The sequence below is a fragment of the Amaranthus tricolor genome, chromosome 8, assembly GCF_026212465.1.
Source record: "Amaranthus tricolor cultivar Red isolate AtriRed21 chromosome 8, ASM2621246v1, whole genome shotgun sequence".
Taxonomy (NCBI): Eukaryota; Viridiplantae; Streptophyta; class Magnoliopsida; order Caryophyllales; family Amaranthaceae; genus Amaranthus; species Amaranthus tricolor.
In genome coordinates this window covers 27,970,101-27,991,426 of record NC_080054.1, presented here as the reverse complement: position 1 = coordinate 27,991,426, position 21,326 = coordinate 27,970,101, and the positions used below count along the sequence as shown (strand labels likewise).

Genomic DNA, 21,326 nt, shown 5'->3' with positions numbered 1-21,326 from the left:
TATATATCAAGGAGAGACTAAAGAAAAGGAAAAATAAAACTAACTTTTTACAAAGGGGCTAAGTACATGTATTTATATCATCCTTTTTATTAGATTTAATAGGATTATATCTTATATTATTAACAAAACAATCCGACAACGCATTAGATTGCGCGAAAATATGTTTGATGTAAGTATTTTAGAACGAAGGAAGTACATACTTATTGTCAGAATTTTTTTGTCAACTTTTTAAAATTTTAATTCCAAATAAAAGTTATGAACAAAAAAACAAGCTACCCGTAGATTATAATTATGAAATCATTATTTATTTTATAACATTTTGATAAAATAATATTCACCTTATGACCTAAACTTAAACATTTAAAAAATATGGCACTATATATAGTCTAAAGTAAAGAGAAATGTGTTTATAAATAGGTATTACAGTTTGATTTTTCTTGTTGCGGTAACATCTTTCCCATGGTATAAATTTTTTTCACAAATTTTTATATGAGACAGTTTTACTATAAGACAAAACTCATACTTAAATTAAATAGCTTAATAATAGAAATTTTTACCTTGTAGGCTTCTTATTTTGAGGTCGTCTCATCATGAAACGGCTTCTTACAAGACGAGCTATTTTTTTTATTGATGTAAAGTAGGCTAAGGAAAGGAAGAAATTAGAAGATCCACCTAAAACAATAAGAACTTGATAATGCCCGTGCGATGCACAGTTTTATTAAATTTTTCGACGTAAATTACATTAATTTATTTAAAGTATTACAACTATTAATAATACATTTCAAAATCAAATTTAACACAAAAATATGTAAAATTATTTTATAAAAGTTTAAACAAAAAAAAATAGTTTTTGTTATGAATAGTCACAACCTAAATCATACTCTCTCCAATTCTTTTCAGTTGTCCCATTTAGTTTTTTGATACTATTTATCAATCACTCTTAATTTGTATTTTATTCTTAATCTAGACGTCAAAATATAGTCATGTGGGATCTTGTTTAATTCGTCTCAATGTAAATTTTATTAATTTCAAATTTTTATAATTTTTAATTATGCACAATTAAAGATATTTAGAATTGAATTAGTGCATTGGATAGTGTGCCAAAACTAAATGGGACAATTGAAAAGAATAGGAGGGAGTAGTAGAAATAAGCATTGTATTTAAGTAACCAATTGTATAAATAACAAAAAAAATCTTAATAAAAGTATATTATATTTTAACCATCTCAAAATATTCAATACACTAAATTATACTCATTTAATAAATAAAATTTTAAAAAATTTATAAATAATTGAAAAAAGAAATAATATATATGATTATCTGATACATTAAATGAGTAATAAAGTCAAAGATAAAAAAAGTAGTCATAAAAACAATGACAACATCATTGAGTGTTGGAGGGAAAAATTTTTGTTGAGGCTATGACATGTAAGTAATTTTAAATAGTGATGATGTCAACATTGTTTTGTTTTAATAATAGTTATATAGATAGATTGAACCCAAAACCTTATCAGTTACTCTCCTGTGAGACGGCCTTAGCCGCGCAACTGGCCCAAGCCCAATAATTTTTTTAAAGTATTCTAACATACTAATTTTAAGACTTAAAAGGACAATTTCAAGACTTAAAAATTCAATTTTAAGACTTAAAAGGTTAATTTTAAAGTTTTTAATATCTACTTTAATATTTGAGTCATCCTATTTTAAAATTGAAATAAGAATTTAATATCCTGTGATTGGTCTTTTAAGTCTTAAATTGGTTTTTTAAGTATTGAAATTGATCTTTTTAGTCTTCAAACTGTCAAATTCTATGACTTAAAATCTCAAATTCAAATCCATAAAATTGATTTTTTAAGTCTTTAAATTGATTTTTTAACTCTTAAAATTGACATTTTAATTTGTGAAATTGGTAAAAAAATATATACAATTAAACCGGCCTAATAATATGTGACTCACATGTGAGACAATCACACCCAAGTTTGTGTAAAACCTTATTTCAAAAAGTAGTATAAAACTTAGTTTAGACCAGGCCTAATATATTCTCAACCTCTCATTTTCTTTCATGCTTTTCTCCTACTTGCTTTTCTCCTACTTGCCGTTGCCCTTCTCAATTTACTCTTCATATGTTCTTCATCCTTTTTTATAATATTAATTATTTAAAAAAATAGTGACCTTTAACAATATTCAGTGATCTAAATTGCAATATACTCCATTTCAAAAAAAATTGCATTATTCTCCCTTCTATTGATTTTATTTGTTCTATTTACTTTTTCACACTTGTCGAGATAACACTTTTAATTCTTAATATCTCTAATTATGAATAATTTAAAATTATGAGAAGTTGATATAAATAATCATTGCATTGAAACGAATAAAAGAAAATCTCACTTGACTATATTTTAACTATAGAATAAGAATAAAATGCAAAATAAAAATGATTATTAAATAGTAACAAAAAATAAATACAACAAGTAAAATAAATAGGAGAGAGTATTTTTTATTCTGACTTTAAGTGTCTAATTGTACCAAATTTGGCAATGTCCAAGTCCCAATAGCCTACTTCACATAAATGATTCTAATCTGATCTTAATCTGATTTTACCAATGAAACAAATAGGACGGGTTTATAATAACACATTTGAATATTTTAAAAATATATTTTTATGTTTCTTTAAATTTACAATTTAAAATTAAAAAAAAATCTAAAGAAACATAGAGAGTATATTGATTCTTTAGATAGAAAAATATTGGTATCATACAAATCAGCTTAATCATGTAGTCATATGAAATAAAAATAATAAGTAGATAAGCTTCTGAGTCTTGTGCTTATTACTTAATTTGTCCTATTCAATTTATGTAGTAATTTTCTATTTTTTTTAGATGATAGTAATTTATTATTTTAATTTGTCTTATTTATTATACTAAGTTTTTATAGTTGAAAATAGACCTATCAGAAAATTGTAGTAAAATAAAACAAACAATTAAAGAAAAAAATGTGAAATTTTTTAAGACAGAGAGTAATTAAAATTCATAGTTATATAATAAATAATTTATTTCTCTTTAATCCTAACAAAGGGTACGAATAAGCAAATTTTCCATGTGTGGAAAATTTTTTGTGGGATTTTGAATCCCATTAATGAGTAAGCTAAGGAAAAAAACTTTGCAAATGTTTTCTAAAAAAACTCAATGGGAAATTTTCCACAACCCAAAAACAAATAGAAGTTTGACACTTGTTTTAATAACATTTTTTTTAAATAGGTTTTTTTATTTTATACATATGTCAAAAAATATATAAAAATATATCAATAGTCATGAAATTTTATGTTTTATAATTAGACATCTATTTTGCTATATTTTAATATTCTTTAAATTTTTTTAATCCTATATAAAATACTCCCTCTGTTTTTTTTCTTCCCATTTACTTTTTGCACAGTTTTCAATGTAAATTTTAAACCTTAATATCTCTAAATACACATAATTAAAAATTATAAAAAATACAGAATAAAAAAATATACATCAAGACGAATCCAACGAGATCTTATATGGATATATTTAATCTTCTTAATATGTGTAAAAAAACATTAATTAAATTTTTCTCTGCTTAAATTAGAATATTCCAAATGAGAAAATATTAGAAAACGAAGGGAGTAGTATTTAAAAAGTGATGAGAAAACTTTTTTGTATTCTGATTAATAAGATAACTTTTGTATGTTAATTATTTTTCACCCAAAAATATGATGAGAATAAGGAAGAAAGTGTTAAGAGAAATAGGTATGAAAATTCCCTGACCAATGAGTGCTCTAAAAAGAGAGATAAGGTTAGAAGAACAAATTATTGGCTCCGGTCCAGATTTGTATATGACTGACACTGTATATAATTACACTAAGAAAGAAAACAAATGGAAGGGCCAATGATATTGGGTTTACTCCAACTCCAACTCATCATTTCACACCCATTATTGTCCATCCCATTGCTTACGTTTGCAACTGCATTCTCCTAACTCCTAAGTATTCTATATTGGTCCGAGTTACTACAAATAAACCAACATTATTTGACAAAGTAATAAATTATCTTTATTTGTCTCTAGGAGGATTTTTAAGAATTTTATTTTATTTTTTCTTATTTTGTTTATTTTAATATTATATTTTTGTCATTTTGTGGTTATTTACAAATAATCGTTATTGATTAGAATTTTCTTTATTACTACAACCTTAATTGTTAGATATACTTCTATGTTGGAATTCAAAAGAGATTTGACGATTTTATATTTTCTAGATTTTGTAATTGAATTTAATTTGATTCGACTTAAAATATTCAAAACAGATTCAACGATTTTATATTTAGAATTATGTAAAATCTAATATAGAATACGCAAACTTCGATTTTAAATCCACCTAAAATACCTAACTCAAAATTAATCTGATCACCGAAATCAACGCCTTCATTCATATCTTCATATACACTCCCATTGACAGGGCCGAAGCCAAGATATCGAGTTGGGGGGAGGGCCAAACTGTCGATATACTAGCAAATTATTTATTATATAAAAACTAGTTAAACTATGAAAATTCTAAAATCATATAGACTGAAATGAACTTGAATCATAGCAAAAATTGTATTAACAAAATAGAGTTGAAACTTCCCTATAATTACCCCTTTTGAAAAAAAAGGTAAGTGTTTTTGACTCTACATATTTGTGTTCTAAGTCTAAAAAAAACACTATTAAAATTATGATAGCAAAGATATAAGCATACATACTAAAAAAAGAAGAATGTGAAATTATAAAAGATAAATAGTAATGGCATTATAGTATTAAATTAAATTTGATAGTCTATTAAAAAATAATAGTTTAAATTTGGATTTGATCCATTAACCTTAAGTTACAAATATGTTATCCCAATCATTGTCCTATAATAATTTTTGTTACAATTATGCACTCTTTAAATTATATAATATATTATTAAGGGAGTCAAAGTCAAAATTACAAAGAATTGCATTTTCGGCAAATAAGTCGGAGCTCGGCGGGCCGCCCGTGTGGTTTCTTCCATGTCCATTGAGGCTATTCCTAACATCTTGGGAAGCAAAAACCAAACATTACACTCCTACCATTTTACTTCATATATACCTCTTGCTTTTTAATTCCTTTTGTTTTCTTTTGATATTTTTCTCATTTATTTTTTTATGGTAAAATAATTTTTAGTTTTAATATTTTAAAATACATATTATAATACATAGTTATATATTTTGACGAATTTAAAAAGATTTCATATATATTATCAAAAATTTTATTTAAATTTTGCTTTAATTGAAATAAAGTTTTTTTTTATTCTATTCATTATTTAAGGTGTCTAGCAAATGATTGTCTTGAAAAAAATAAATAAAGTAGAATTTTTCATTGTATTACATTACAGCCGTCAAATTTTCAGGGAAGGCTTAGAGAGTGTCATAATCACGCCTATAAGAAGGCTTCTTTAGCTTGACGCCACTTGTAATATTGTCATTAACCACTAAGACAGTTATTAATCCACGTACTGTTCTTTGAATATGGACCACTTCGGCACTTCTATACCGGACAATTTTCTTACAACAATATGATAAGCTACAGCCACCTAAGAAATTGACTTTCCCTTTTTTTTTAATTGTTATATTTATCAAGTGTTTTTTTTTTAAATATATAATATATATTGTGAGTAAGGACTAAGTGAGAATTGAATTCAAAATTTACTTGTGAAATATAATATTTAATTAAATTGAGATAAGACTAAATTTTAAAATATCAAGTATGTTCTAATTTGAAGGCAAATCTAGAAATTAAATCTTATAACATTTATAACTGTAAACTAATAGTTGAATATTGAAAATGAATAATTTTTTTTTCACTTAATAAGTTAATACTTAATATTGTATCTTTGAACAAAATTTTGTTCATATATTGATGTGTATATATTTGCCGGTTTAGTTGATTTGTTTGACATGCTAATAATATGAGTTTATAACAGTTGGTTTAATTTTTGTAAGAGAATTTTTTTGAAATATTGTAAATAGACATTAAAGATATGTAAGTAAGCATTTAAGATATCGTGAGTAGGCATTAAAAATAAGGTAAGTAGATATTAAGTGTAATGTAAATAGGCATTAAGTTTTAATGGACTGGACTTGAGAGAAATCTCTTAAAGAAACGGTCTCTCAAGAGACTAGCTGAAACGTCAAATGTAACAAGTATGATGGAATGGAAATAAAAAAAAAAAGAAAAAAAGAAAATCCGCAAGTGTCGATGCTTCATATTTATAGGTGAGAGAGATTTGGGTGTGAATAGTTCATGATCAAACATCGACCATGAAATCCAGGCAAGTACAAGAACCGACGCACAAGAATATCCTACTAACCTCCATCTCAGCAATGGTGGCCGAGACAACCACTTTTCCTATTGACATTACCAAGACTAGACTTCAACTTCACGCTTCTTCATCCACAACCACGAATGCCTTTAAGGTAGCTCTTAATATTCTTAAAAACGAAGGTTTTCTGGGTTTATACCAAGGTTTATCCCCTGCTCTCATTCGCCATTTCTTCTACACTCCTATTCGCACTGTGGGTTATGAACATTTAAGAAATTCCGTTCTTGTTGCTCAATCTGATTCTCATGGTGCTTCTCCCTCTCTTTCTCTCCTCTCCAAGGCCATTGTTGGTGGCTTATCTGGGGTTATTGCCCAGGTATACTTCTAATTAATATTGATTAATTGATTGATTGAGTTTTGATTATTGATTAGGGTTTTTTTTAATCTGGGTTTGGGCGGAGTGGTCTGTTTAATTTAGTTATGGGAAGTAACTGTTATTGAATTGTGCCGTAATTGATAAAATTTTGTGGATTGTGAAACTAATTGCTTAATTGGTACACCATCTTCGATTAACTTATTTGAATTTGATTAAGTATAAACTCCACAGTATAGAAGTAGCCGTGTAGAACTCCTCAATTTGGAAAACAGGAAAAGGGCTATTTTGTTTTTAATAAGTCTTTATAAAGGTAATTGATCCATGGAAATTTTGAGTCAGAGTCACTGATCACCATTGGGAATCAGTCTTTTTGCTGTTTTGGCATAATCTTTTGCACTAAATGTGGGACGAAGGTAGTGTTTTTAGTCTAAGATTGACTTAAGAAGGAACATTTTGATGTCTGGTTAGAAATTAGTGGGATACTAACTCACTTTATACTTGTTCATTTTTATCATTATGCTTTGCTCATGAGAGACCGGAAAGGTGGTAAATGCTCAATCAGAATGATGGAGAGAAGAGTTAAATAATGCACTAATGAAGACTAACTTTAACACAAATGAGACAACAAGAGACGCTATAAAACTGCATGAGAAAGAAATCGCTTCACGTAGATGCTTCAAGTATCTTAGATTCATATTTTGGAGTAGTCGGGATATCCGTCAATATGTGAATGGAGAGCGGTCACTGGTTATGGGTATTACATGGTCGAGGTGTGCCTTAAAGCTAGAGGGAAAGTTTTATTGGATGTATATTAGACTATCACTATTATATGGATAAGAATGTTAGACTTTTTAAAAAGATCACTGCATGACAATAGGAGTAGCAAAATTGTGAATGTTTAGATGGATGAGTGGACATAGTTTGAGAGATAAATTCAAAAATAAACCTATAAGAAAATGTTTAAGTGTCACAACTATGGAGCATAAGATTAAAAACAACCGTCTAATATGGTTTGGGCATGTAAAATGACGGAGTATTGGAGAACCAATAAGGAAAATAGAAAGTTGGAACTGGGAGATCTAAGCAGAACGAGAATGTCCGTAGATGACTAGAAGGTTAGGAGTGGAAAATAATAGGAAAAATTCAAATTTAGAGATTGGAATGGTAGAAAATCAAAATGAATGGAGAAAGGGAATTCATGGGTTTGACGTCAAAGTTGTGTATTTTTGTGTGAACTTGCTAATGTATTCTACACATCAGTTTAAGGGAGTCATCTTTTGTTTACTCTTATTCATTTTCGGTGAACAATTCCAGGTTTGCCGGCCGAATAGGTCTTAGCTTGCTGTTAGAAAACAATACCCCTTCTCTACTCATGGAATCACGATCGTGGTAATGAAATGATGATGCATTAGCGAGTTATGTAGTTTTCATAATGCCAAATATTAGCCAAAAGTGTGGCATATCACTCGAAACAGCCCAAAACATAGTTTTTTTATACACCTTTATAATGCAGGAAATGTTTGTTCAGTTTTTTTGAAAAGCTTTACAACACAACCGATGCAATATGATGTGACTTTGTTTTTGCACTATTATTAACACCTACTGACGATATATCATTTGCTCCCTTCATTCCTTTGAATTTGTTACTTAACATCCAAAAAGCTCTTACTTCGAGTTGCGTTAAGTAATAAATTCAAAGAATACTCATGCTGTCATGCATATGCATACTATTGCCGGCAGTTGATAAACGTGTGATATCTCTGCTGCTGTTGTTTCTTCACTCGTGTGTTCGCTCGCGAAAATATCAAACATCTTTGTTCATGCTCTTAGTTGTGCAGGTGGTGGCAAGCCCAGCTGATTTAGTTAAGGTTAGAATGCAAGCAGATGGTCGCCTAATCTGTCAAGGTATGCAGCCCAGATATTCTGGCCCGATAGATGCTTTTATCAAAATAACTTCTGCTGAAGGATTTCGAGGACTTTGGAAAGGGGTATTTCCGAACATGCAAAGAGCATTTTTAGTCAACATGGGCGAGTTGGCATGCTATGATCATGCAAAGCATTTCATTATTAGAAATGAGATAGCAAATGACAACATTTATGCTCATACCCTTGCATCTATTACGTCGGGGCTCTCAGCAACGACGTTGAGCTGTCCGGCTGACGTAGTAAAGACACGAATGATGAATCAAGCAGCAAGTGAGGATGGTAAGTTGATGTACAGAAACTCTTATGATTGTTTGGTGAAAACATGTAAGGTTGAAGGAGTAAGAGCATTATGGAAGGGATTCTTTCCTACATGGGCAAGGCTCGGTCCTTGGCAATTTGTGTTCTGGGTCTCATATGAGAAGCTTAGGCTTATTGCTGGCCTCCCTTCTTTCTGATTTTCAGTCATCGGAATTATTCTTATAGCTTTTTTGTAACACATTGGTTCTTATACCAAAATAATGGTTGACTGTTTTGTTCAGACGGTATTCTGGGTCTAATTTGAGAAATTTTAGCCTGAGCATCTGAAGATTTTGAACCAGGCGAATATATAAATCAGGTACAATGATTTTGGTTTCATATAGAGAATTTTTGATGACATATTATTCCATGCTTCATTGGGTTTTTTTATTGGTAGGCTATGTCTTGTGTTTTTAGCCAAAACCAAAAGATTCATACAACATTCCAGTAACCCAACGTTATTACGTGGTTCCCAGCTAAGTAGCTCACGGTGTTATTGATACCAAGGATGTTGTTTCTGATTGACATTTGTTAGCAAATCCTATCTGTAACTTCACATAAATATGAAATGCATATGGTTTAATATGTTATATTAATATAATTCATTAAAATTCGAAACCAATGGATTGTAATTCTTTGGCTCATGAAATAAGGGGGCGTTAGAAAGTGTGGATAGAAGTACAATATACACTGATGTTATTTGAGTGAAAAATTTTCTGGTCAGAATCTCAATGAGAAGAAAATAATCTTTATAAAAGGACACAAGCATCTACAAGTTAGAACACAAATTTACTAGCAACTCAATCATAAATTAAGCCCTGGCCATCTCCTAATACATGTTATATCACTTCCTTGAGAAATAGCCAATCCTATTCCAGTCCTACCCTCCATCCCAACTCCTGTATAGTACAATCTCCATTGATCTTCATCTCCATCCATTTGAACCAAACATGGGGATACAACTCCCTTACTGTCCCATCCGTCTTCCTTCGATGCCGTCAAAACTGCCTCGTTGCTCACTGGTCTCCAATCCTTCAATCCATCCTCAGAAACCGACATCCCGATGCTCCTCTTTCCATCTCTGGCAATCCCTTCATATGCCATTATATAGTTGCCATTTTTCTTATCTCTTACAACACAAGCATTCATTACTCCCATTTCGTTATCACTTGACTCTCTTCCTATGCTCTTGATCTTACCGAGCTTCACCCACTTTAGTCCGTCTCTTGATCTCGCCATACCAATACTGAATTTCATTTCTTGAGGATCAAATGAATGATAATACATCCTCAAATCTCCATTGCTATGGAAAACAACATGTGGGGAAGCAATAAACAAAGAATCCCATTCGCCTTTCGATCCCACATCGAATAAAGCTCCACTATGATGATCCCCTTCAATTCTAGCCCAATTCCTCCCATCTTGACTTATGGCTAACCCCGGCAACGACTTGAATTGGATAGAGGAATCTAAGGGTATTTCCATTTCTATCTCCTCTGAACTTAAACCTGTATAGTAAAGCCAATAAACAGCAGAAGAAATTCTAACTTTGTTGCTAGCCATGACCATAATCTCTGAAGGCTTAATACTTTTTGTATCAAATGCCCACCAATCTTCACTACAATTCATCACTACCCCAGTTCCTGAACTTGAATCTGCTGCTTGTTCTCCTCTTTCCCAATGCACCCCATTGCTCGAAACCGCTAACCCGATTAAACTCAAACCCGGCTTCTTATCTGATCTTCCTGAATACCACATATACCACCTCTCATCATCATCACTCAAGAATCTTTTTACAACAGGGGAACCAATCTCACTACTATCCCAACACCCAATTTGGCCAATATCAAAGATTAAGCCCTTGGAAGATGCTGAAGGAAGGGTAGATGAAGGGTTCTCCAAAGTAGATTTTGTTTGGTTTTGATGTGGATCAATCTCAATTGGGTTTGGATTTTCATCAATTGTGTTGTCATCACAGTGAGTATCAGTGTGAGATTTTCTTGTGCAGAGAGCTAATAAGTGTGTGTTCTGCCGCCTTCCAACCTTCTCTGGACTCTGATCATAGCTTCCACGAGTGAAATACGCCTGGTATGATGATGATAATGATGAAAGAGCTAGCAAATGTGCAGAATTGAGGTTCTTACCAAATTGAGGATAAGGAATGAGAAAGCTGGTATATTTGATGGGAAATAAAGTTAAGTTCATTGAAATTGTGGGTTTTGGTTTTGGGATGTTAATGGCTTTCAAGCTGCTCATTGTTTTAGATGTTGTTTTCACCTGTGCTGTGTAATAGTATGTATTTTGTGTTGGGTTTTTATTTTAGGTGGGTGAAGTGAGAAAGAGAGAGTATAGGATAATCTATATAAGGATAGTTAACCACTTACATTGTGACACGTTGTTTGTGTAAGCAAACAAGAGTAACTTTAGTGGTTCATGGTGGAGCAGGAGACATATAGACTTTGGTTAGTACTTAGTATAGTTGCTCTCGTGTTTCACAACTCATTTTGACTTCTGTGATATTCATATACTCCCATTGTTTTTACTACCTTATTTTCTGTCAGAATGCACCCAAATTATTTAAGGTAAATTTAATGGAAAGTAAAATTAAGTTGGAGAATAAGATTAAATATTATATAAAATTGAAAATTATAAAAATTTGATATTATAAAAATATGTGTTGAAATGAATAAAATAAAATTTCACATGACTATATTTTTCATTCCGTATACTAGCTGCAAAATACAAAACACGAAGATGCAAAAATGGGGTTGGGTGAAATAGAATATTTGCTCAAAATCAAAAGAAATACTATGTCTTATATACTCATTAAAAGCTTTTTTTAAGGGAAAATTAATTTATTTTATACAATGCTTTTAAATTCAGACCATATTTTCATCTAATGTGGGACAAATACTATATGTCTGTAATACTGAATTTTACTAGACAAAAAGCTAAAAAAAAACCCTTGGAAATATTCAACAAGTAAAGCCAAACGACTAATATATAATATATCCATCTTAATCCGAACAATAAAGATAAGAAGCAAAAGAGAATCAAATAAAACATAAAGAGAATCAAAATAATAATTGACTGACATAAGTTAAGCACAAAATTAAACACATAATTAATAATTAACTAGCTAGCCAGCCTTATAATTTAAAGTCATCCCACAAGAAAGGACTAGAGCATTTCCCACGGCCACGAGAAAGGAGTATAATGCATTTCCTTCTATTCACTTTACTTATCCTATTTACTTTTTTTAATTATTTATAATTATTTTTAATTTATATTTTATTTTTTGATAAATAAATTTTTTTTATTTACCAGAAAACCAAAATACAACAAAAGTTTGAGCTCAACCCAACATATTTGCATCAGTATGGGTATTTTATTCTTAATTGATAAGTTAAAATATAATCAAGTGGAACTTCTTTAATTCGTCTCAATTCAAAGATTATTAATATTAATTTTTTGATAATTTTTAATCATGCGTAATTAAAAATATTAAAGATCAAAATATTACATCGATAAATATGAAAAAATAAACAAGACAAGTAAAATGAATAGAAGGGAGTATTTGTTAAAAAATTATTGAGTAATATATTCCCAGCTCTTAATTTCTTGGACGGGTAGCGAATAAACCAAGATAGGTCTTCTTTTGTTGAAGATATTAGTGCTTCATAATTTAGTCCACCTCATGAGGATATAAAAACTCCTCTTTGATGTATTTAAATAGGCTCAATTTTTCTGTTTTCCATATAATTTTAGTCTTATTTTTTTCTTTCTCTCTCAACTTGACTCTCTCTCTTCTTTCTCTCTTTCCTTTTGTATTGTTCTGTTTTCAATGAAGATCAAGATCATTTTTTCAAAGCTATTTTAATGGATTACTCCATTACATGAATTCTGTATTGCGATCAATCTTGCATGTGCTGGAAACCTTCCTCCAAATTCTGTCATGGTATCAGATTGCTAAGGTACTCGATCCTCAAATCTTCAAGAAACATCAAATCTTCATATCTTTCTCCTGATTTCGCACATTAGGGCAAAACAGAAACTATCAACAATTCCTTCTTTTTCATCTGTTTTCCGCTCAGGTATTTGATCTAATTGATTACTTTTGCTGATAATTGTCACCTAGATTACTTTTTGTTCTCCAGTTTTTCACCTTATTACCTTTCTTCTTGATTGCAATTTTTTTTCTGGTCTTCTGTTTTTCCTTTTCTTTGTCCTCTCATATCAATATTACCTTTTTTTCTTTCTTTTTCACAACACCTTCTCAATGACTGAAGAATCTACTCACACAACTCATACTCCTAATACTCATATTCTAGAGTTCACTTCCGATCCTAGTACCGTTTTCTTTATTCATCCATCAGACAATACAGCACAATCTTTTGTCAGTGAGAAGTTTGAAGGAGAAAATTACATAACATGGAAGAGATCTATGATAATAGGCTTGGCTACAAAAAATAAAATGTGTTTTGTCGATGGCTCTCTTCCTAAACCAGCAGAAACTGATCCTACCTATAAGGCATGGGTCATATGCAATGAGATGGTTATTGGCTGGATTCTCAAGTCCTTGGGACCAGTTCAAGCTAAGAGTATTTTCTTTTTCAAGACTGCAAGTGGAATGTGGCAAGATTTAGAGGAAAGATATGGACAGACTTCCTCTACTCAATTATTCGCTATACAAGAGGAAATAGCCAACATTCAACAGGAGGATGACAATGTGGCTGAGTTTTACTCAAAAATAAAGGTTCTGTGGGATGAACTCGATGATGTCTGTCCTTTGCCTATATGTGAGTGTAACAAGTGTGCTTGTAACCATACTGCAAAATTCCTAAAGATTCTACAAGATCAAAGGCTTATTCAATTCCTCATGAAACTCAAAGATGAGTATAGACAAACAAGGAGTAACATCATTATGATGCATCCTTTACCTCCAATTTCACAAGCTTACAAAATTGTTCTTCAAGAGCAAAAACACAAACAAATCAGTGATGTCAAAACCAGTAGCTCCGAGACTATGGCTTTCATTGCAGATAGAAAAAGACTACATGATTCTCAATATTCAAGAAATAATCAAGATAGAAATAGTTACAATACTCTCAGAGGAGGTTTTACTCAAGGAAAAGGAGGTTTCAATTCCGAAAGAGGAAATTATAAAAAGCATTCCTTGCTGCATTGTGATCACTGTCATTATGTTGGTCACACCATAGATAAGTGTTACAAACTTCACGGTTATCCTAAGAACCAAAAATATCCTCCTCAGAAGAAATTTGCTCACTGCACTCAACTAGGAGACTACACCACACCAGATACTCAAGCTCCTACAGATGATATGGTTCATACCAGCTTCACCAAAGAACAGTACACACAAATCCTAAAACTCCTTGACAAGCCAAAGATGATTGACCCTGACACTCAAGGTCCTGCAGAAAGCTCCTCTCATAATGCTTTCTTTGCAGGTAAACTTTGCTTATCTTCTCACTATGCTAGTAGTTGGATTATTGACAGTGGCGCCACAGATCACTTTTGTTATAATTTGAGTATGTTTTCCTCTTACAAATTATTGCCTACTAAAGACAATTTTATCACCATTCCTGATGGCAAAATAGTTTTGATTACACATGTTGGTCAAGTTAAACTCAATACTGATATTGTTCTACAAGATGTGTTGTATGTGCCAGAGTTTCAATTTAATCTAATCTCTGTACACAAGATCTGCCTTGACATGAGTTGTGAAGCACGGTTCAATTCTAACAGTTGTTTTCTACAGGGACCTACCTTGACCAAGATAATAGTTCTTGGTAAGCTGAGGTCAGTTCTATACTATGCAAATGCAGATTCAATCATAACTAAGCAGCAACTTGTTACTCCAGCTTCTTCAGCATATACAGCCTCTACAAGTTCAAATAAACATCATGATCAAGCTAAGCTCTGGCATCTCAGACTAGGGCATCTCCCTTTTGCAAAGCTCTCTCAAGTTATTCCTAGTCTACAATCCAAACAAGCTTGTTCAGATACAATTTGCCAAATTTGTCCAAAAGCCAAACAATGTAGGTTATCTTTTCCTATAAGTGACATAAAAAGTACTAAGCCTTTTCAACTTTTACATGTTGATGTATGGGGTCCCTATAAACATGTATCTTCCAAAGGCTGTACACTTTTCATCACTATAGTTGATGATTTCACTAGGTATACTTGGGTGCATTTGATGAAATATAAAACTGATTCAGTTCCCATTCTTCATAATTTTTTGCATTATGTTCACACTCAGTTTGGTACTACTGTCCATATTATAAGAACTGATAATGCTAAAGAGCTTTGTGATGGCCCAATCAAAGATTTTTACTACAAAAACGGTATCACACATCAAACAAGCTGTAGTGACACTCCTCAACAGAATGGCGTAGTAGAGAGGAAACATAAGCATTTATTGGAAACAGCAAGAGCACTTTTTTTCAAGCTAATTTGCCTTCTTTATACTGGGGTGAATGTATTCTTTGTGCCACTTACATTATCAATAGAATGCCTCTTTCAGTTCTAAAACATAAATCTCCATATGAACTCTTGCATAACACCATTCCCAGAGTTGATCATCTTAGAGCTTTTGGATGCCTTTGCTTTGTTTCCACATCCAAGGTAAACAGGTCCAAATTTGATCCAAGGGCAGAGGCCTGTGTCTTTCTTGGATACTCTCTCACACAAAAAGGATATACCATTCTGAATATGAACACAAATAAAATTTTTGTCAGCAGAGATGTCATATTTCATGAAAAACACTTCCCTTACCACCATAATCCCACTACATCTTCTTCTTCACATAAGCCTTTACAGTTTTTCTTACCTGCTGACACTCAATCCCATTTTTTTTATGATCCCTTCTCAAACATATCCAGCTCTTTAAACACATCCCCAACTTTTATTCCTTCCTCTACATCTACTGATTCTTCCACTTCTTCTAACACTATTGATTACAATTCATCTAATCCTGCACAGTCAGATCCTATTGTTGTTGTCCCCCTTCGAGTTTCTAACAGGGTCTCTCAACCTCCCTCTTATTTGAAAGATTACATATGCTCCAATGTTAACAGAAGCAATCCTACTACAGAACACTGGTGTAACCTAGTTAGCTCTAATGCTTTTCATAATATACATACTTCATTCAATGATATTCATAAACATCTGGTTGAACCAACTTCCTACAAGCAAGCTTCTAAAGATCCTCGATGGATATCTGCTATGAACACTGAATTGGCTGCTCTAAAAGCTAATGATACTTGGTCTGTTGTTGATCTTCCTCCTGGTAAGAAACCAATAGGAAGCAAATGGGTATATAAAATCAAGCTCAAGGCAAATGGTTCTGTGGAAAGGTTTAAAGCTCGGCTTGTTGCTAAAGGCTACACACAAACACATGGAGTTGACTATGATGAGACCTTCTCCCCTGTTGTTAAAATCACCACTATAAGGGCACTTCTTGCAGTAGCAGTTCAGAAAAAATGGGAATTACATCAACTAGATGTCAATAATGCCTTTCTCCATGGTGACCTCTATGAAGAAGTTTACATGAAACTTCCTGATGGCATTCCTAATCCTGGTAACAAAGTATGCAAATTACAGAAATCTCTCTATGGATTAAAACAAGCCTCTAGACAGTGGTTTGCTAAGCTTTATAATGAATTGGTTCTACATGGTTTTAAACAATCTAAAAATGATTATTCTGTATTTGTAAAAAATCAAGGCATCACTATCACCATAGCTGCTATCTATGTTGATGATATTATACTCACAGGAAATGATTCTACAGTAATTTCTAATTTGAAAACTCACTTGCATAATGTTTTCAGTATAAAGGATCTTGGCAGGTTACATTACTTTCTTGGATTGGAGGTCTCCTATGTTCATGATGGCATCATTCTCAGTCAACACAAGTTTGCTAAAGACTTATTAGCAACTGCTGGCCTATCTTCATATAAGTCTGCAGTGACTCCCTTGCCTCTCAATTTACAACTCAGTTGCATTGAAGGTACTTTACTTCTTGATGCCACATACTATAGAAGTACGGTAGGCAAACTCAATTTCCTCACCCACACTAGGCCTAATCTTGCCTACAGCATTCAGCACCTTAGTCAATTTATGCAACAACCTAGGGAACCACATCTACAGGCTCTCCACCATACTATTTCCTATGTTGCTCACACAGTAGGGCAGGGTATTTTTCTAAAAGGCTCCGACAAACTTGTTCTGCAAGCCTTTTCTGATTCAGATTGGGCATCCTGCATTGATTCTAGGAAATCAGTCTCAGGGTATGTCATTCAACTTGGTCACTCACCAATCTCATGGAAATCCAAGAAGCAGCCCACAGTTTCAAGATCTTCCGCAGAAGCAGAATACAAAGCAATGGCAAATGCAGCTTGTGAAGTAACATGGATGGTTAGACTCTTAGCTGACTTTGGCATCTCTCACTTACAACCGGTGACCCTCCATTGTGACAATCATTCTGCCATCTATATTGCTAAGAACCCTGTGTTTCATGAACGCACAAAGCACATTGCCATTGATTGTCACTTTACTAGAGAAAAAGTCTTAGAGGGCCTCATTCAACTCACATATCTTCCCACTTCTTCTCAGCTTGCCGATGTTCTCACCAAGATTCTGCCCTCTCAACAGTTCAGACAATTACTATCCAATCTTGGCATGTCCCAGCCGAGATTGCGGGGGGATGTTGAAGATATTAGTGCTTCATAATTTAGTCCACCTCATGAGGATATAAAAACTCCTCTTTGATGTATTTAAATAGGCTCAATTTTTTCAATGAAGATCAAGATCATTTTTTCAAAGCTATTTTAATGGATTACTCCATTACATGAATTCTGTATTGCGATCAATCTTGCATGTGCTGGAAACCTTCCTCCAAATTCTGTCATCTTTAATTAAAGAAAAAGGAAAATCAGATGCATACAAAGACTTATTGACACCCCGAAGATCCATTATTTTTTCAAACATTCTAGATATCATCATCATACCCAATATATTCTGTCTACGAAAAAATTATAAGCAAGATTTGAAAGGAAAAAATAGCGACAACTCATACCCATAAAGAAAAACGCGATCAAAAAGTCTCTCAACTCAAGAGAATATCAAAGGAAGTTATGTTCCTACTAGATATACTTATTTCCCATCTGTAGAATTCAATTTCATTTTTCTCCTGAATTTTTTCCTAAAATTGTAGAGTATTGTCTTATGATTAAAAGAGCTTAGTTCAAAACTTCAAATTGATATGTAGCAATTATTTAAAAATAAAAAAATTACAATTAAGGCAAATACCCAATTCAAAAGCCTCAAAATTAACGATACTGATAGCAACGTATGGTTCAATAACTAATCTATTTCAAGATTTGTCTGGTTAGCTGTTCATCCTGAGTTGTAAACAAAATCTGCAATAATTGTAAAAATGTTTGTTGATAATAATTTTAATTACTTTTAAACTGTTCAATTTCTGATTTCCTCATATTTGATCTCCCTTTATATTACACCCTTCATTGACTCATTTCTTTTTCAAGAAATAAATCATAATAATATATATGGACAATTGGACACCTTTCTGTTATGGTTTTTTTTCTTAATTTGTAGATGAAAAATTTTATTTATTAAGTTCCCCTTCTAATTTATAAATGTAAACACGTTTTATTATAATGTCTTTTATTGTAATATAATATTTGTGCAAATTTAGTAGAACATTTGCTCTAAATTAAAATACCATACTAAACAAAAAGTAAATCAGAACAAAAAGCTTAAAAGCCAATAAAAAGCCAAATTAAAATAAAAAAGAAACAAAGGAGTAATAATTAAACTTTCCAGTCCAAGCACATAACACATAATAAACCAAAAACTGAAGTAAATATATAAACTGCATTTTAGCCTTAGCTTAGAGTTCAAAGTCATCCCAACATATAAATCTATTAAAAAATTGTTGAGTAATGTATTCCCAGCTCTTAATTTCTTCAACGGGTAGCGAATAAAACCAAGATAAGTCTTCCTTATTTAAAGAAAAAGGAAAAACAGACGCATACAAAGACTGATCAACACCCCGAAGATGCATCATTTCTTCAAACTTCCTAAGGTGATCTTTAGCTGTGCGTTCACAAACATTGTTCTCAAACTTTGGCACTTCCGAAAATAAAAAACCAGTAGGCAAAATTGGCTTTACTTTCACAGTGTTCGCCTTTTTATTAATTTCTTCATTAATGGCTTTTATTTTGTCTTCCAACGATTTTATCTTTTCTTTCATCACATCCATATCGTCGTCTTTTCTGCTGGCCATCCCTGATAATTTCAACAAATAATTCATTAGCTAGGAAATTAATTTAAATTTTGTAAATAAATGATAAGCATTACATGGTATATTAATAATTAAATATGAGTCGACGAATACGGGATACTTGAAAAGTGAAAACATACCAAAGAGATCACCCAGAAATTTGAGTCGATGAGTAGAGGATGGATTGATTAAGGTTAGATTAATATGGTAGGAGAATGACTAAGCATTTAATTGTTGGATGAAAAACACAAAATAAATTCAATATGGGGACTTGGGGAGAGGAATAGACAACCTCACTAATATTTAATCTTTATATCTAATTATTAGGAGTATGTTATAAAGAGAACGAAATATTTTTCTTTCTAGTCTTTTTTTTTTTTTTTTTACTTTACTACAATACAATTTGTTTTAGGAGTATAAAAATGTCTTTATTTCTTTATTATTATTATTATTATTATTATTATTATTATTATTATTATTATTATTATTATTATTATTATTATTATCTATACATTATAATCTTCTTTTATTATTATTCACAAAATTTTTAGTCCCACTATTTCTTAATTTTTAGTCTACAGCATACATTTCAGACTAGCCTTTTGTATTAAAAAAGATGTGGGTGCTCAATTTATTACTCGACTCCCTACCAATTTCTTGTAAAAGCTTTTTTTATGAAATGAAATACTATAATAATAATAATAAAAAAAAAAGTAATAATAATATTACTCCCTCCGTTTTCATAAGTTCTTCTCAAATAAAATTTACGAATTTTAGTGTCAAACTATAAATATGACTTTTTATCAATCTGTAAGAAAAAACATATTCATGTGAGATCTTGTTAGATTCGTCTCAATATATACTTTCTAAATATCAACTTGTTAGAATTTTTAAAAACTCATAATTAAAATTTTTTGATTTTAAAGTTTGCATTGGGATTTGCAAAAAAATAAATGGAAACACTATTTGAAAACAAAGGTAATAATAATAATAATAATAATAATAATAATAATAATAATAATAATAATAATGAAAATGATATATACAGTCCTAGAGCTGTATATAAGAAAAAGTCTTGTATTTTATTTATGTAATTTAATATTATTTTTGCTTTGGAAACATAAAAGTTTAATTATACTTATTAATTTATTACCATTTATTCTTTTTTGGGAACCTTAAATAATTGCATAAAATATTAATTGTTTTCCAATTTCTCGATTTTGAAAAGTTATAATTATTGATAATAAAGAAAATTTGTTAATTTTATGTACATTGCTTCGCTTAACTGTAAATATCATTACCTTAATAAATGATAAAATAATAAAGTATAATTAAATGCTTATGTTTATAAAGCAAAAATAATATTAAATTATATAATTTAAATATAAAATTTTTTCTTACGTACAGCCCTTAGGGCTGTATATATCATTTCGGAATTTAACACTCCTTTTGTGAGTAGAAGGGAGATACAAAGTCACTTGAAAATATTGTTCTTTAATCTTTTCAATTTCATAATAATAATAATAATAATTTGTTTTGTTTAAATAAAAAGGACTTACTAATTTTTACTAAAAAATTTAAATCATTTTATGTTAAATATTTGATTATTAATAGCATTCAAATAAAAATAAATAAATATAAATAGATTTTTTTTTCTCATTTAGAATTTCGAATTAATCATAGAGAATAATAATTAGAAATAAGTATTTACTAAAAGTATTTACTTCCTCCGTTCCCGTTCTTTTTTTATCTTCCGCTTTGAATTTGTCACACATATTAAGGAAGATAGAATCTTTGGATTATAGTAGGTATTATTTTAATTAAATAGTAGTGAGGAGTAATGATTGTATTGGAAGTATGAGGTTGTAGTGGGTATTATTTTAATTAAATAGTAGTGTGCAGTAATGATTATATTGAATATATGAGAGAGAAAATAATTATAAATAAAAGAAAAGGGGTATATTAAAAGAAAATGAGGGGTTTTAAGGGGGTAAAAGTGAGATAAAAACTTTCTAAAAATAGAAAGTATTCTAAAGTGGAAGAACTTTTAAAACTACCCATTATAGTAA

The 21,326-nt window shown here is 30.9% G+C and overlaps 2 protein-coding genes across 2 annotated transcripts; one reads left to right on the top strand and one right to left on the bottom strand.

Moving 5' to 3' along the window:
• The first annotated feature begins 6,278 nt into the window (after positions 1-6,278).
• On the top strand, positions 6,279-9,174 carry LOC130820794 (mitochondrial uncoupling protein 3). Its single transcript, XM_057686308.1, has 2 exons — positions 6,279-6,710; positions 8,549-9,174. Exons 1-2 carry the CDS (start codon positions 6,333-6,335, stop codon positions 9,089-9,091), a joined length of 921 nt encoding a protein of 306 aa, XP_057542291.1. The 5' UTR covers positions 6,279-6,332; the 3' UTR covers positions 9,092-9,174.
• Positions 9,175-9,557: 383 nt separating this feature from the next.
• Positions 9,558-11,282, bottom strand: LOC130820793 (uncharacterized). Its single transcript, XM_057686307.1, has one exon. It carries the CDS (start codon positions 11,187-11,189, stop codon positions 9,738-9,740), a length of 1,452 nt encoding a protein of 483 aa, XP_057542290.1. The 5' UTR covers positions 11,190-11,282; the 3' UTR covers positions 9,558-9,737.
• Positions 11,283-21,326: the final 10,044 nt, after the last annotated feature.

Excerpts from the sequence above, each read along its gene's own strand:
- LOC130820794 (XM_057686308.1), top strand. The coding sequence starts at position 6,333 with ATGAAATCCAGGCAAGTACAAGAACCGACGCACAAGAATATCCTACTA. Across the intron at positions 6,711-8,548 it reads TATCTGGGGTTATTGCCCAG|GTGGTGGCAAGCCCAGCTGA; the intron begins GTATACTTCTAA and ends TTAGTTGTGCAG.
- LOC130820793 (XM_057686307.1), bottom strand. The coding sequence starts at position 11,189 with ATGAGCAGCTTGAAAGCCATTAACATCCCAAAACCAAAACCCACAATT.